This window comes from Heterocephalus glaber, unplaced genomic scaffold (genome assembly GCF_053883595.1).
Source record: "Heterocephalus glaber isolate CG9 unplaced genomic scaffold, H.glaber_assembly_v1.0 deba00000546, whole genome shotgun sequence".
NCBI lineage: Eukaryota > Metazoa > Chordata > Mammalia > Rodentia > Bathyergidae > Heterocephalus > Heterocephalus glaber.
In genome coordinates, this window is record NW_028258147.1 from 14619609 (window position 1) to 14636279 (window position 16671).

Here is a 16671-nt window from a genome sequence, read left to right on the forward strand (position 1 = left end):
GGGGTGGGATAAGGAGAGAATAGGGAGAGAGAATGAGTATGAATGGGCAAGATTTATTCAGCTCACACTAATTCAGACATCAGTGTTCACTAAATACCTATTTGTAAAAAAATAGGTAAAGTCTGTATCATTTCATAATAAATCGTAAATATAAATTTTGTAATAAAATCATGCATATAAAATTTATGACCTAGTGCCTAGCATGTGTTAGATGTCCAATAAATGTTGGTGTTGGGCTCTTTAATTAAAATTTTTAAGATTCTCAGGAACTAAGGAAATATCATACCTAATGCATACATGCACAAGGGTATAGTTCCTATATGTCTATAAATTACAGCAGTTTTAAAAATAGCCCTATAAAAAGACTTACTGCAATTAAAAATAATAAACAAATGATATGTTGTTCATTAATTATATTGTGTCCTCTTGAATTTTTACGAAATAAAAAATGTGAAAAAACTTAAACCTTTCTTTTATTGTACTTATAGCCAACATCCATCTTGCAGGACAAGCTATGTCCTCCATTAACTAAAGGAAAGGAAATTAATATTAATTAATATTATTAATTAATTAATAATTATGTCAGGGTCATATATCTTATTTAATAATACAATAACTATTACAAAAACTATGATGGTTCCTATTTTAAATGTAGAAACCATTACATAGAACTGGTAAACAAACTGCTCAAAATTACAAAGGTTGGGCCCCAGACTGATGACTTGGCTCCTCTTTTATTTCTAGCCTGGGAAGGATAACACATTTTTTGTCATAAAGGTGCATAAACATATATGTGTCAAGTCCACATTTATTCTTTAAACTATTTCTATTGATGAATTATTAATTTTAATTTTATGAACTTTATTATATTAATGAGTGCTTAACAGGAAAAATATAAAAAAATTATTGTATTTTTAATGTTTATTGAGTGTTTCTTAAAAAGAATCAAAATCTTTAATATCAACTGGTTTTTTTCTACAAAGTCTAAAAAAGAACATCAGAATTAAAAACCTATGTGAACTACAATAAAAATACCAATGGCATTTTATAAAAAAATAATCTTTACTTCAATTATCACAAGGCAATCTTCACACATGATAACAGTATGTTCCATATGCACATAGTGCTTATACTGACATCACATGTGTTTTGCTTTCCTGGCCTTTTGTAGGACATACTTGACAACTCGCTGATTTTGGTGTTTTGTCAGGAGGCTCTTATTATATTATACAATGTATAGTTAACAGGAACATAAAATATCAATAAAATAAAATGTTACATTCTTAATATGTATTGTGCATTTAAAATAAACATCTACATTTTCACATCAGCTGTTTACTTGCTTATGAAACCTTAAAGATAACATCAGAAATAAAAATCTATAAGAACTAGAATGATAATACAAATAGAACTCTACAATAAAAATAATCATTGCTTCAATTGTCACACAGGCCATGGCAATCTTCACACATGATCATGTTCCATACATAAGTATCGCTTACACTGATAGCACATATGTTTTGTTTTCCGGTCCTTTCTTTTAGGACACAATTGACATCTTTTTGATTTTCCAGTTGTTGTAACAGGTGTTTGCAATGCTGCACCTGCCTATTCACCTCTCAGCTCACCAGTGTGCTCCACAATATTTTTGTGTAGTTCCCTGGGCAGAAACATTTTGTTTTCCATCTGCAGCAAATGATCTCTAATTAGTTCCAGTCCCAATCCTCTAAGAAAATTTATCTGTGGTATTTTGCACTTACTATTTTCTTTGTAAACTATTAATCTATCTATACCACACACGTTCAGGTCAAGTAAAACACAACCATTGGCCAAAACTTTGTGTTTCAAGTGACATCATATTTGCTGCATAACTCATCAACAAAATCTACACTGCCTTTGGATTTGTTGTGGAAAGTTACAATCTCAGTCTTCCATTTTGTCAAGGTTTCCTTATCAGTATTTCCATCATGGTGCAATGTTGACATCAGCAATACCACTTTCTTTTTCTTGGCCATTTATGAGACCAATGTTATATTTTTCTGAAATCGAAAGATTGTACCATACAATTCTGTTTTGAAATTGAAGCATTTCATTTGGAATTTCTGCTTCATTCCTGCAAACTGTACCTATGTTGATCAATTTATGCTTAGTTAGCAAGTATAACATTAATTAGAAACTGGTAAACCAATTGCCAAACGTCACATTCTAAATAGTCTGGGAGATGGGAGCAACAAATCTGTTTATGGCATCATTTACTTTATTACTATATGAATAAGGACCTGGTAGCTGAGTTCCAGGATAAATTTCTAAATTGAAAAAATAAGTCTTCACTTCCACAAGAGCATAAATTTTTATGCCATATTTTGAAGGTTTCTTTTGTCATGTACTTCCTGAAGCTACAGTAGCCATGAAATGTTGCAAGATATTCATCAGTAGTCATGTATTCAGGTGATGTGAACATTGCTTGGCAATTGCAAATCTGTCAAACAATGACCAGATAGCAACAAAATTATCACCTCTTTTTCTGTCTTGGTGAGTGGTTTTGTCATCAAACCTTGGGCAATTTTGAAGGAAATCAAAGGTTTGTCCTGCAAACCTCAAAACCACATGGATAGCTTTTCCATAAGTCATTTACCTTCCTGTGATTGCCATGAGAAAGCCCTGCAAAGTACAGCAGAACTATGGATGCTTTCAGTTCAGCTAATGTGGTTACATAATAAATACACTTCTAAGTGTAGTTATTGGTGCATACAGAATATTTTACTTGTATTTCAGTCTTTGTGTATTTCACAACATCATGTAGAGCCAGAGTGCTGAGGACCAGAGCTGCCGCCAGCACCAAGAAGGTGAGCTGTGCAGGTGGCAGCACCACACACTGCGTCCCCCAACCCTGGTTGAAATGAGAAGACCTGTAAACAAGTATCAAAACCAGACTTTCAGATTGCCGATAGCAACCCCAAAGGGAAACAAGATGGAACACCCTAATACTCAACAACCTGGACTCCCTTGAACTGGCAACAAAAGAGGATCTCGAAAAAATGATATCAGAAATAATTTCACAGATAACAGCAGAGATTGTGCCCATAGAGCAAGACATGATTAATAAATCTAGAGTTGACACAGATGAAAAAATAGAAGAGCTAAGGAACATGATGGAATCTCAACATAGGAAACAAACAGAATCCATAAAACACATGCAAACAGATTTCCAGGAGTTTAAAAATTCCATTGAAAGTTTATGCAGCAGAATGAGCAAATGTGAGGACAGAATTTCAGATATAGAAGATAAGATTGCAACTAGTGACCAGGAAAAGAAAAATTTCTTCAAAATTTAAAGGGACCATGAGAAATCAATCCAGCAGCTGCTAGACAATGCAAAGAAGAAAAACATAAGACTGATCTGAGTCAATGAAGAAAGAAGAGAGAGTGTAGATGACATAAAAAAACTGTTAACAGAAGTGATGGCAAAAAACTTCCCAAGCAAGGGAAAAGAACTTGACATACACATAAGTGAGGCATATAGGACTCCAAATAGCCATGATCAAAAAAAATCTACACATAGGAATATAATAGTTAAGATTCCAAAAACTCAACAGAAGAACAAAATTCTACAAGCAGTTAGAGAAAAGAAAGAACTCCCATGCAAAGAAAAGCCAATCAGAATCACAGCAGACTTCTCAACACAAACCCTCAAGGCAAGAAGAGCTTGGAGTGACATATTCCAAGCCCTGAAAGAAAACAGCCTCCAACCCAGATTGATGTACCCTGCAAAACTATCTTTCAAAATTGATGGAGAAATAAGATACTTTCATGACAAAGAGCACCTTAGGAATTTCATGAATACCAAACTAGCACTCCAAAAAATTTTAGAAAATATCCTAGGAAAACACAATGAGAATCCCAATCCCAGGAAGCCCAGCAGAATGAATCCATTGGGCACAACCAGAATTTAAATGCAAAGGGAGAGAATCCAACCAAAAGAAAAAGTCATATGAGAATCCAACAAAAAGGAGAAGTCAATATGTATCAGTTATAACCATCAATGTTAATGGTCTCAATTCACCAATCAAAAGAAATAGACTGGCAGAATGGGTCAAGAAGCAAGATCCAACAACATGCTATATACAAAAAACACACTTAATTCAAAAAGAAACTCATAGACTGAAAGTTAAAGGGTGGAAAACAATACTCCATGTGACAGGGACCCGAAAAAAAGCAGGAGTAGCTATCCTCTTTGCAGATCAAGTGTATTTCAAACCAACACTGATTAAGAGAGACAAAGAAGGACACTACATCTTTGTAAAGGGAAGAATCCAAGAGGAAGAGATGACAATCATAAATATCTATGCACCAAACACTAGTGTGCCCAAATACATAAAACAAATACTAACAGACATGAAAAATCAAATAAGCTCTAATACAATAGTAGTGGGGTACCTCAATACCCCACTGTCACAAACAGATAGATCAACTAGACAAAAAGTAAGTAATGAAATACTAGAACTCAATCGAACTCTTGAACAAATGAACTTAACAGATGTTTAGAGAGTCTTCCACCCCACAAAATCAGAATACACATTCTTTTTGGCTGCACATGGGTCGTTCTCCAAAATAGACAACATACTGGCTCACAGAATATGTTTAAGTAAGTGCAAAGGAATTAAAGTTATCCCCTGTAAATTATCAGAACATAGTGTGATGAAATTGGAGATCAATAGCAAAAGAAACTGCAAAAATTTCATAAACACATGGAAATTGAACAACACACTTCTGAATAAACAATGGCTCACAGAGGAAATTAAAGAAGAAATCAGACAGTTCCTTCAATTAAATGACAATGTCGATAGAACATATTGGAATCTATGGGACACAATGAAAGCAGTCTTATGAGAGAAATTCACAGCAGTGAATACTCATAGTAGGAAAACAGAGCGAGCCCAATTAAACAACCTGATGCTGAACCTCAAGCTTCTAGAAAAAGAAGAGCAGGACAAACCCAAAGCTCATACAAGGAAGGAAATTATAAAGATCAGAGCAGAAATCAATTCCATGGAGACTAAGAGAATGATACAAAAAATTAATGAAGCCAAGAGTTGGTTCTTAGAAAGAATAAACAAAATTGACAAACCCTTAGCCAACTTTATCAGGAAAGGGAAAGCAAAGGCCCAAATCCATGCAATTAGGAATGAAAAGGGTGAAATTACAACAGACCCAGCAGAAATACAGAGGATCATCAATACCTACTTCCAGAACCTATATGCCAATAAGATGGAAAACACAGAAGAAATGGACAGATTCCTAGATAAGTATGAATTGCCCAAGTTGAACGAAGAAGACCTAAAAATTCTAAATGACCCAATATCAATAAATGAAATTGAAAACATAATTAAAAACTTACCAACTAAGAAAAGCCCAGGTCCTGATGGCTTCACTGCTGAATTCTACAAGACATTTAGAGAGGAACTGCTGCCACTACTGTTTAAACTCTTCAGTGAAATTGAAAGGGAAGCAATACTCCCAATTCATTCCTGGAAGTAAGCATCATCTTGATCCCCAAAGCAGAGAAAGGCCCAACTGAAAAGGAGAACTATAGGCCAATCTCACTAATGACAATAGATTTAAAAATCCTTAATAAGATACTGGCAAATGGAATTCAGAAGATCATCAAGAAGATCATACACCCTGACCAAGTGGGATTCATCCCAGGGATGCAGGGATGGTTCACCATATGCAAATCAATAAATGTAATATAATATATGAATAGAGCCAAGGACAAAAACTATATTATCATCTCAATAGATGCAGAAAAAGCATTTGACAAAGTCCAACATGCATATATGATAAAAACCCTACCAAAAACTGGAACAGATGGTCTCTGCCTCAATCTGATAAAAGCCATCTATGAAAACTCAACAGCCAATATCATACTAAATGGTCAAAAACTGAAATCCTTCACACTAAAATCAGGAACAAGACAAGGATATCCACTATCACCACTCCTGTTCAATATAGTTTTGGAAACATTAGCCTCAGCAATTAGACAACAGAAAGAAATAAAAGGAATAAAGATAGGAAATTAAGAAGTCAAATTGTCATTATTTGCAGATGACATGATACTGTATATAGAAGACCCCAAGAACTCCACCAAAAGTCTTCTAGACTTAATAACCAAATTCAGTCAAGTAGTTGGTTACAAGGTCAACACAACAAAAATCAATAGTGTTCCTTTACACAAAAAACAGACTCACTGAGAGAGAAATAGGCCAAACAATTCCTTTCACAATAGCATCCAAAAAGTTGACATACCTAGGAATCAACCTAACAAATGAAATCAAAGACCTCTTCTCTGAAACCCATAGCACTCTGAAAAGAGAAATTGAATATGATATCAGAAAATGGAAAGACATCCCTTTCTCCTGGGTAGGAAGAATCAACATAGTGAAAATGGCCATACTTCCAAAACTGCTATATAGATTCAATACAATCCCAGTTGAAATCCCAGCAGCATACCTCACGGATCTTGAGAAAACAATGCAAAACCTCATTTGGAACAAGAAGAGACCTAGAACAGCAAAAGCAATTCTACGTAACATAGACATGGCAGGGGGTATCACCACTCCCAACTTGAAAATATACTGCAAAGTTACTGTGGTAAAAACAGCATGGTACTGGCAAAGAAACAGATCTGAGGATCTGTGGAACAGATGAGAAGATGAAGAAACAACTCCAGACGCACTCAGCCACCTCATCTTTGACAAAGGAGCCAAACACCCTCAGTGGAGGAAAGATAGCCTCTTTAATAAACGATTCTGGAAAAACTGGGTTTTAACTTGCCAAAGATTAAAACTAGACCTATACCTCTCACCATGCACTAAACTAAAGTTGAATTGGATTAAAGATCTAAATATTAAACACTGAACCACCTGGAACAGAGGTTAGGTAGAACTCTTGAAGACATTGGTGTAGGAAAAGATTTTATGAACAAAATCTCAGGTGCCCGTGAACTAGCACAATCAACTAGTGGGATCTATTCTTATTAAAAAGCTTTTGCACAGCAAGAGAAACCACCAGCAGTGTGAAGAGATAACCCACAATGTGGGAAAAAATCTTCACCTGCTGTTCCTCAGACAAAGGTCTACTATCTAGAATCCATAAAGAACTTTAAAAAGTCAGACCTCCCAAATTTAAAGACTCAATATGAAAATGGGCATCTGAAATGAACAGACATTTCTCAAAGAAGTCGAAATAGCAAATAAACATATGAAAAAATATTCAACATCACTGGTCATTCGAGAGATGCAAATAAAATAATGCTGAGATTCCACCTCACTCCAGAAAGAATGGCTGCTATCATGAAATCAACCAATAACAAATGCTGGCGGGGCTGTGGGGAAAGAGGAACACTGCTCCACTGCTGGTGGGAGTGTAGACTGGTGCAACCACTGTGGAAATCAGTATGGAGATTCCTCAAAGAACTAGGACTGGAAGTCCCATTTGACCCCGCTATTCCTCTGCTGGGTATCTTCCTCAAAGAATTAAAAGCATCATACCACAGTGATATATGTGCACCCATGTTCATAGCAGCACAATTTGTAATAGCTAAAACTTGGAAGCAGCCCCATTGCCCATCAGCTGGAGACTGGATAAAGAAAATGTGGTTTTTTAAAAAATGGAGTACTACTCAGCCATAAAAAATGAGAAATTAGAGACATTTATAGCTAAATGGATGCACATTGAGGCGATACTCTTACGTGAAATAAATAGGACACACATGTAAATACCACATAGTCTCTCTGGTGTGAGAGACTGAAAGTGTAAATAAGGACTAAAAGACATAATAGATAACATGAAATAGAAAGAAAAGGGGCAAAGAGGAAGGGGACGTGGGAAGGGTAGGGGAAAGGAAAGAAGGGAATGGAATTAATATGAGAAAAAGAAAAAGATGGAAGCAAAGTCTTTGTAAATAGGGAGGGATGGAGGGGTTGAAGGGAGGTCAGGGGAATGGGGAAAAAATAAGAACCAAGAGAGATTATGTAAAGGTGCAAATTTCCAATGATGAATGTCATTATATTGTATACCTAAAATGTACCAATAAAATTAATTTTTAAAAACATCTTGTATCATTTTGTCTGTTACAATTTTCAACACCAAGTGGCAGTGCTGGCATTCTGTTGAATAGGTTTCACTCCTACCAAGGTCCTCACTATGTTTTTGGACCTAGTTCTAATATTGGATGGTTCCGTTTGGTTATATGACCATTTTGCAACATTTTGACTAGTCAAATATGCACTCACATTGCTCTTTTCTTTGTCATCTGAATCAAGGAGTTCTGCAGTTCCTGTGTCTGTATTGGTTGATTTTTGCTCCATTTCACTTTGGCTCAGATGACCAATATCAAAGTCATCATCATCATCATCATCACCATCATACATCTATACTACTCTTCTGACATGTATTTTGTCATATTGGATCATCTTTATCATCTATGCATGAGTAATCTGATGATTCACTTTTGACCTGCTCTAAAACTTGAAAATATGGTTTTTCACGTGCCATTGTACTGAATTGGGCTGGTTCTACCAGAATAATCAAAAGAAAACTTTTTTAAAAAATGATGTGGTTTGGATGTATTATACCCTCTGTGGTGCTCAGGTAAACATGCACAAAACCTGTTAGAGGAAACATAATGTGGGTGCAAACCGCAGTTTGACACTTTTGCACAGGTGCACACATCTTGCCATTTCTTGTACCAAGTGTATAAACATAAAGATTATTTCCTGTATCTCTAAAGGGAAGGTACTGAGACACACATCCAGCTACTATTACACTAAAGTAAAAATTTACAAATTTAAAAAGTTTAAAAAATTAAATTAAAAAAATTTTTGAAAAAAATTTTAAAATTTTCTTAGAAAACTAAGGGATGGGTTTTTGAAAAATCAGTGTTATGCTCCTTATGCTAATAGACTCTCTGGCTGCCAAGAATGCCACATGTATTTCTTTCTCTGCAGCAGGGAAAAAATGAATATTTTCCTCACTATGGACACATCATGTAATAAAGTTCTAGCCTGTGTTCCAAATTACAAACAGAATTGGTGACTTTCATAGAATCTGTACAAAAAATATCCCTGCAAAAGTAAGGACTTTATTGGACCCATGTATACAAATTATTACCAATATGTTTAAGCAAGGACTTAAACATGACTATTCAAAGGGTTGTCTTGAAGTACAAGGATTGAACTATTCACCACTGCAAAGGATTAACTTCAACAGTATGAAAAAATGAAGATGACAATAAAGACATTCCCTTAATGGTTTCTCACAATAGCAGATATAACAAGATCTTCTCCTGTTACAACATAGCTACAAAGGTTAGTTACAGACCAATGTGTTCTTTTAAAACACCTAATGGCTAAAATGTGGAGGATCTCACCCTTGGCAACATCTCCAAATAGCCCTGGGGCTCTGCTTTGCTGAACCACTTCCCAGGGTTGCATCAAGTGCCTGCTTCCCAGTAAGCTGTCTCAGTCATCCCCAGCCAGCATCCCATACCTGGGTCCTGCCCGCTCATGCAGGTGCACCTGGCACTGACAGTTAGAGGTCTTCACGCCAATTGTTACCATCACCACATCAAATGGGACTTCCGAGGAATAATCTCTGATCCTTGGATCAAATTCAGGATTTAGGTCCAAATGTGGATGTGTAAAGATCCATGTGAGATGGCAAAGTGTGTCTCCGTCTGATTAAAAAAACCACAAACAATAAAGAAAACTGTGAAATGTATAAATTCTTTAAAACTATATATGATTAGAGTGTTTTTTTCTAAATCTTTTGAGCAATTTCAGTGATCACTGCTGCCTGTCCACTCAGCACCTTGGTCATAGTTGATTTATGGCTTCAGGTGGATTTTCAGTTTGTCAAATATCGCAGAATTTACATATAGCAGCTGTTGACTTTAGTTGGTGTCATACAGATGGCTTTTTGTCCCCTCAGCCCTTGAAAATTTAAAGGCACAGAAGGTGTGGAAAATGTCTCTCCTGTGAATTGATGTATGTGATAACTGTGGCATATATCAAGCAACTGTGGAAATGGTGGTAATGCCTCTTTGTGGGGTGGTGACAGAAGGGAACCAGCAGGCTATAAGGAAACTGTCTTCATGGAAAGTGTCATTAAACTGCCATTAGGTTGATACATTAGTTTATGCACAGTAAGGTGGCGCAAAGAATGTAAAATCCAGCATTATAGTAAACCCTCAGACAAAAACCATCCACAAAGACACCCTTTCTCAGGCCACCTCCACATGAGAAAGTGCTCTAAAGTATAAGGAGGAAGTGCTATCTTCTGCTCAATTCTGTTTTGGAATATAGAATATAATTTCATACCATTGATTCTAAGGCATTGAAGAAATCTTTTCCTTTCATATTACAATTTTTTTACAGCAGTAGCTTGGTAAGAAAAAAGAAAAATAGCTTTGGAGGCACAGATACTAACCTCTGTTAAATTATATTCAATGTAAATATTTAGACAGAACAAAGTACCCCATAGCTTAATAACATGTTTTTCAAAGATATATCAACAAGCAATTTGTTCCATTGGATTTTTTTGATAGATAATAAAATTTCAGCAAAAGCCAGATAATTCTATAGAAATCAGCAAAGTGAAAGTATCCTTGCATTGTCCTGCATAAAACGTTCAGTGATATTTAACAACATATAAACACAAAAGACAACAGACATCACTACAGGAATCTATAAATCTAAACTTAGAGAAAGGAAATTATTATGTCAGCTGCTTCTTCTTCTGCTTTCATACAACTATCACAATGGTTTTACTAAAATCAAATCTGATGATTTGTCTCCAATTGTTAGTGGTTTCTCACCACTTTCAGAGTCAAACTTAAGCTCCTAAGAAGGTCACCAATGCATTTCACAAGTTTTTCCTGCCTGACTATCCATTTGCCTCTCCAATTATGTCCTGGACTTTGTGTGCTTCGATAAGACCACAGTTATTCTGTTGCTTTGACAGATCTGCAGATGCACCACTAAGCACATGGCAGTGGATAATACCAACCACCTTGGTGCTTTAGTCTAGTTCTTAGGAACAGGTCTCAGAATAGCTGCCATCATGCACAAAAGCAATTAAACTGAATAAAGCTACATATTTCTGCCCCATATTCTGTGATTTCTCAGCCTGTGGGAGAAAAACTTTGTTTAAATATAATGTAAGAAAAATAATAATACTATATATATATATAGTAATTTCATTTTTTGGAAAAGTCTTAATAAAGAAATCAAAACTAGTCAATTCTGCTGAACAGCTCAGTGGACTGGATAAGCTACTTGGCTTATTTTACTTGTTATTTAAACAACAAGTCATCCAAATATTTACATGCCGGCAGATGAAGAGAAAAATTACAGTGAGGCCAGAAATTTTGCTATTAGAACTCACACTGAAAAAGAGTTCAGCTTTTAATTCAAATTCAACCACTTAATAATAATACATTTTTCATCAGTGTTTTCATCACCAGTATGTTCTATGTTCAACACACCTAGAGAAGCACAGTAAAAAACAGGATATTAGTATGAGACAATTCAAATGGATGCTGTGAACCCAACATAACACTAGAAAAGCTTGAATTGGGAAAGGCATTGTGCTTTGGGAGACTCTGCCTTGGCAAAAAGGGAATGTAAATACTTGTCTCACATGTTTGTGCCCAGACTTAATTAACTGAAGGACAAAGCAGTAGATTTTCCCTCTCAAAATGAAAGATGTATTTTAACTGAAAGGATGTATTTGTATAAAGATTCACTGAGAGTTTACTTCCCTGCAGTCTACAGTTGTTATAGTTTGGACCTAAAACGTGCCCCCAAACTCTCTTGTGCATGGAAGCCCATTGGATCATAAGGGTGCCACACTCATCAGTGGACTCATCCACCCCTGAGTTCAGTAGCTGAATGTGCTGCTAGGAGGTGGGAGAGGTGGGAGAGGTGGGTCCCTGGGGGTGTGACCTGAAAGAGTGCAGTCTTACATCTGGCTCCACCCTTCTTTCTCTCCTGGTTGCCATAGGTTGAGCATCTTTCCTCCACCACACCCTTCCACCTCATCATTTCTGCCTTACAGCCCACTGACTGTGGACTGAAACCATGAGCCAAAGTAAACCTCTCCTCCTTTAAGTTGTGGGTGTCGGATATTGTGTTCCAGTGATGAGAAAGTGACTAAGATAACACTTTTTAACCTTTCTTTTTTTATTTCACTCAAATAGTCACAGCCTTCAATGGGGCTTGCACCCATTCGTTATAAACTGACCCTCAGTCCTATTTGAGATGAAACAAATGTGCAATTATTTTCTTAAACAGGATTTTGGCAAGTGCATATTTTTGTTTTTTGGGTTTTTTTTTTTTTCCAGAAACTCTCCACCTCTGGCTTGAGCCCTGGGTCCCAGAGCCCTACTCGAAAGCTGATACTCTCTGACATCATCTTCAGCTGAATCATCAGGATTGTTGCCTACAAACACCTGGCGTTTCCTTGGCATCTTTCCCAGCCCAGTCCCAACTTGTCTCAGGCCAGCTTACCTTAGATCTACAGAGAACCTAGCGTGAGGTATGGTGGTAGCAGGCTGCTTAACTTATTTGGCAAGTATATGTGCAAAAGCTGTTCCAAGTTTTGGTTGTTTTTAATGAATTTCTTTTAACCGTAGGATTTTATTGCTTTCTTGAGGGATAATCATAATTCATATTAAACACAAAACAGCCTAGAATCTTAAAGATAATTCTACCTGTTCTGACCCATAATCAAAAAATTTTTTAATCTTACACCATAAAAAATTAATTAGGAAAATGTAGGGGGTACCAGTTTTTATCAACATAAACACATGAACAGTGCCACCAACCTTATCTAACATGTTCATCTGCCATGTTACCTAGAAACGGGAAAAAATGAGGTCATCCAATGCAACTCTTCCATTTGTCAGTTGAGAATACAGATGCCAGAGGAGGTAAAGTGTCTTTCTAAGGCAGGGGGCCTGACACTGAGAGGATGCCCAACATATGTTCATTCTGATCTTGTTCCTAATTTTCTTACTAGTCATTTTCCTTCACTCTCTAGGCAATAGTGTCCTAGGAGAATACAGAATCATTATTTTTCTGAGGCTAGGGGACCGGGAAGTAAGGGACAGCATATGTAGTGCTTGTTCTCTGTTCCCTGTTAATAATATGTTATTTAAAATGTTATTTTAACTGGAGGCCTTTGTAAATTCTATTAAATTATATTAGTATATTGTTTGTCCACCTACCATGATTGTAGTGATAGTGTAAAACATTATGAATGAATCAATTTGTACTTTAGAAGATACATATTATTAAATTAGAACTTCTTTCTATTTATAATAAATTAGGCCTAAGCCTATACATTTTATTTTTTCAACTTCAACGTTTTATTGGAATTGATTTTTTTTGTACACCACTAAATTATCTAATTGCATATTTTAGCACCAAATATAGATATAACTGTATTTTAAAAATAAACATTGTCTAAAAATCCTACTATATAGAAGCTTTGCTTTTGTACCATACACTATTGCATATTAAGAAAATTCAGGAGCATTGAACAAAGAACCTGAAGACCCAGCTTCAAGATCCAGCTCAGGCATTTAAAAACTTTGTGATTTTGAAAAATTAGTTACAGTTCTGGAAAGACCATTGTGATAATACCAGTCAGAATGAAAAATTTGTTTTTCATTTAAAGTTTATATAAACTATACATATATACTTATTATGAGTTGGTAAAAATTCATGAATTTTAACAAAATAAATTGAAAATGGCTCAAAAAACTCTGAACTATTATAAAGACAATTCTACTCAAGCATTCTCCACTACAGCAATCATGCGGCTAGAAAGAAATCATGTCAAGCAGTGGGATTCCTAAAGATCAATGTATAAGGCTGATAAGCCAAGCTCCTCGCCTTGAGAGACCCTCAATATAAAAGACTTGGAACCCCTCAAAATGACTTTAGAAGTCACTGTTAATAAATAAACACAAAAACAAGCCTTATTTCAGGCTCAAAAATAGCTTACAACATCCTTTTTATGCAAAACTGACAGATGAAGACTCAACCACAAATGCAACTTCTTAAAATTTGCTTAAAATTAGTAGTCTAAGGATACTCAAATATGATAAAATGACCATTTTTCTCAAGCAGGGTTGTGCCTGAACTTTTGATAATATTGCTGAAATTTAATCTCAACTCACCATTACTGCACAGTGTATCTTTATTTTCATTCAGAATTTGTGTAACTGGAGCTAAAAAAAGAAATAAAACTTTAAAATGAAAACTATTAAGAAATATATTTTGTTGTCTTAAACAAAAGATAATTTAGTAAAATACACATTTTGTTATTTAGCTTTCATTACATCAGTGAGCACAGCTAAATAAAGCTGACAACCACAAGAAAACCAAAATTATTTGACTCAAAGTGCAAATGAATGATTATTTCACATAGGAACACATTAAGAAAGAAAACAAATGGTCTAAATGCCATTGTTTGCCTGAAAGTAATCTACTGACATTTCTTCTAGTTGTATGATCTGAGGACTATAATTTCCCAGTGCCAGAATTCAGAAATTAAATCTAGTTGGTTCCACTTCTTATTCTAATCTAACCAAATATCTATCTAGAAACTCTCTAATAGATATTTATGGAAGAAATAAATGAGTACAAGTACACAGACTGTTTTAAATAATTCATTTAAAGATAAAAATAATGGGAAAGAGAAAACCACTCATAGTACCACTCATTTTATACATTCCTAATAATTTCCTTAAAGTGAATCTTTAGCAGTAGAATTTCTGGTTTGTAAGAACAATTTATATGCTATTAAATTAACTAATATTAGGTAATGTTGTTCTATTTTATACTTCTAACAGCATTTTGAGAATACTTATTTCCCTACACTTCTTCCAACTGTATTATCTTTAAAAAGAAAACTCTGAATTTGAGGGAAAGTAGCATTTCTTTATTTAATTTCACTTTTGATTGCTAATGAAGGCAAACATATTTTATGGGTTTTTTGGCTAGAAAATACTTTAATGTTGAAATAAATGGGACTATATGCTTTTACCTTTTTTACTTTCAATAGCATCAAGTGACATTTGTGGTTTTTCAAAGTTCACATCTGCCATGAAAGAATTCCTGAAAAAACAACTCTGGATTAATAAAATGAGCAAAATTCATAGAAGTTATATCAAACACATTATCTTTTCTTTTGTACGTGCAAAGTTATTTTTCTGATGACAAAGAAACACTTTCTGAATGTCATTCCTGAAAACTGGCAATCTAACCTCCAGTGAGGTAAACGGAAATCTCAACATCTCTAATCAGTAGAAGCATAGTTGAAAGAAACCAGGGCAAAGAGTCACTCTTCAGTCCAGAGCTGAGTGACCTCAGATAGCTTAAATCCAACAGAAGTGATTCAGAACACACATTCTTGGAACCTCTGGCTAAAGTTATGTAGTGTTTAAGCAAAAAAACCTTGGAAAGTGAGACATAGCCTGAGAAGAACATACACAGAATCTGTGAAAGCTAAGTGTGCCATAGCATAAATGACCAATGTCACCAGGACTTCTGTCCTTAAACTCTGAGAAATAGTGATGAACAGTAAGGTTAGTTATATCTTGGCATGTTTGTCTCATTTCCTCTGTTGTATAACTAACTACATGTTTGCCAACATTGCCCTTTAAATTCTTAAATTTGGGAACAAACTAATTGAAATTGCAGGCAGAAAAATTGCTGGTTTTGATGATAGAGAACGCAGTGCATAATGGTCGGACAAGACTTTCCTATGCTTTTGTGTCTTTATTCTCACCCCACCAAAATGATTACAATACCTGCTTTATTTCACAAGGATACTATGAGAATTAAATAAAATGCTTTATGCCTAATAGCATTTTATATGTAATTACTTCCCTAGACATGGTGCTAGGCACTGTGGTGGAACAAAAAAGAATAAGGCATCTTCAATTTTTCTTAAAATATAACCATCAGATAAGAAATTAAGAAGAATCAAGGAAATAAGGAATTAAATACTTTGCTTATCTTGGAAGATATGATAATTTTATTGCAGATTGACTTCTTTGGTATATACAATAAGGTAATTTGGGATAAAAAGTAACGATGTCTAAGACTTATTTTAAAATAGTTCTTTCCTCCTAAAGATCAAGAAACACATAAAGCAAGCACAGTGTGAAATAGATTTAATGTCCAATCCTGAGCTAAATCAAATTAAAAAATAAAAACCTTAGAATTCGTATGATCCAAAACCTCCAGGTGAAATATGAAAAAGATACAACCCTGAAATGCACATAAACTAAGTTTTGCAACATTATTATCTTAATATAATGAGATATTTTGTATATAAAGGCATCTTGCTGTGATTTCTTGTATAATTTTTTGAATACATTATTTGTTTTGAATTCATCCAGATTTTCTTGAAAAACATTTCCTTAGAGCAAAATATACATGTGACTTTATTTCCAATAAAGTGAAAATCAGCAGATGCTGCAGACTGTTTTTAATATTTCCATTCCATTCAGATTTACATTAACTCCACTGGGACCTCTGGATTCTGAGCCTTGGGGCACACACATAACTATTACCTACTACTCTCACTTTCCTGACT

At 35.0% G+C, this 16671-nt stretch overlaps 1 protein-coding gene across 4 annotated transcripts in view; it reads right to left on the reverse strand.

Moving 5' to 3' along the window:
* Cped1 (cadherin like and PC-esterase domain containing 1) overlaps window positions 1–16671 on the reverse strand; it is a 280168-nt gene that overhangs the window by 129209 nt on the left and 134288 nt on the right. For all 4 annotated transcript variants that reach the window (XR_002386702.2, XR_002386701.2, XM_021237581.2 and 1 more), the window contains 3 exons: window positions 15115–15185; window positions 14246–14296; window positions 9550–9736 (listed from right to left, as the gene is read on the reverse strand). Coding sequence is in view for 2 of the 4 variants with exons in the window: in XM_021237581.2 (XP_021093240.2) it covers window positions 9550–9736; window positions 14246–14296; window positions 15115–15185 (309 nt within the window). In the remaining 2 variants the exon portion in view is untranslated. The remainder of the gene's footprint in view (window positions 1–9549; window positions 9737–14245; window positions 14297–15114; window positions 15186–16671) is intronic.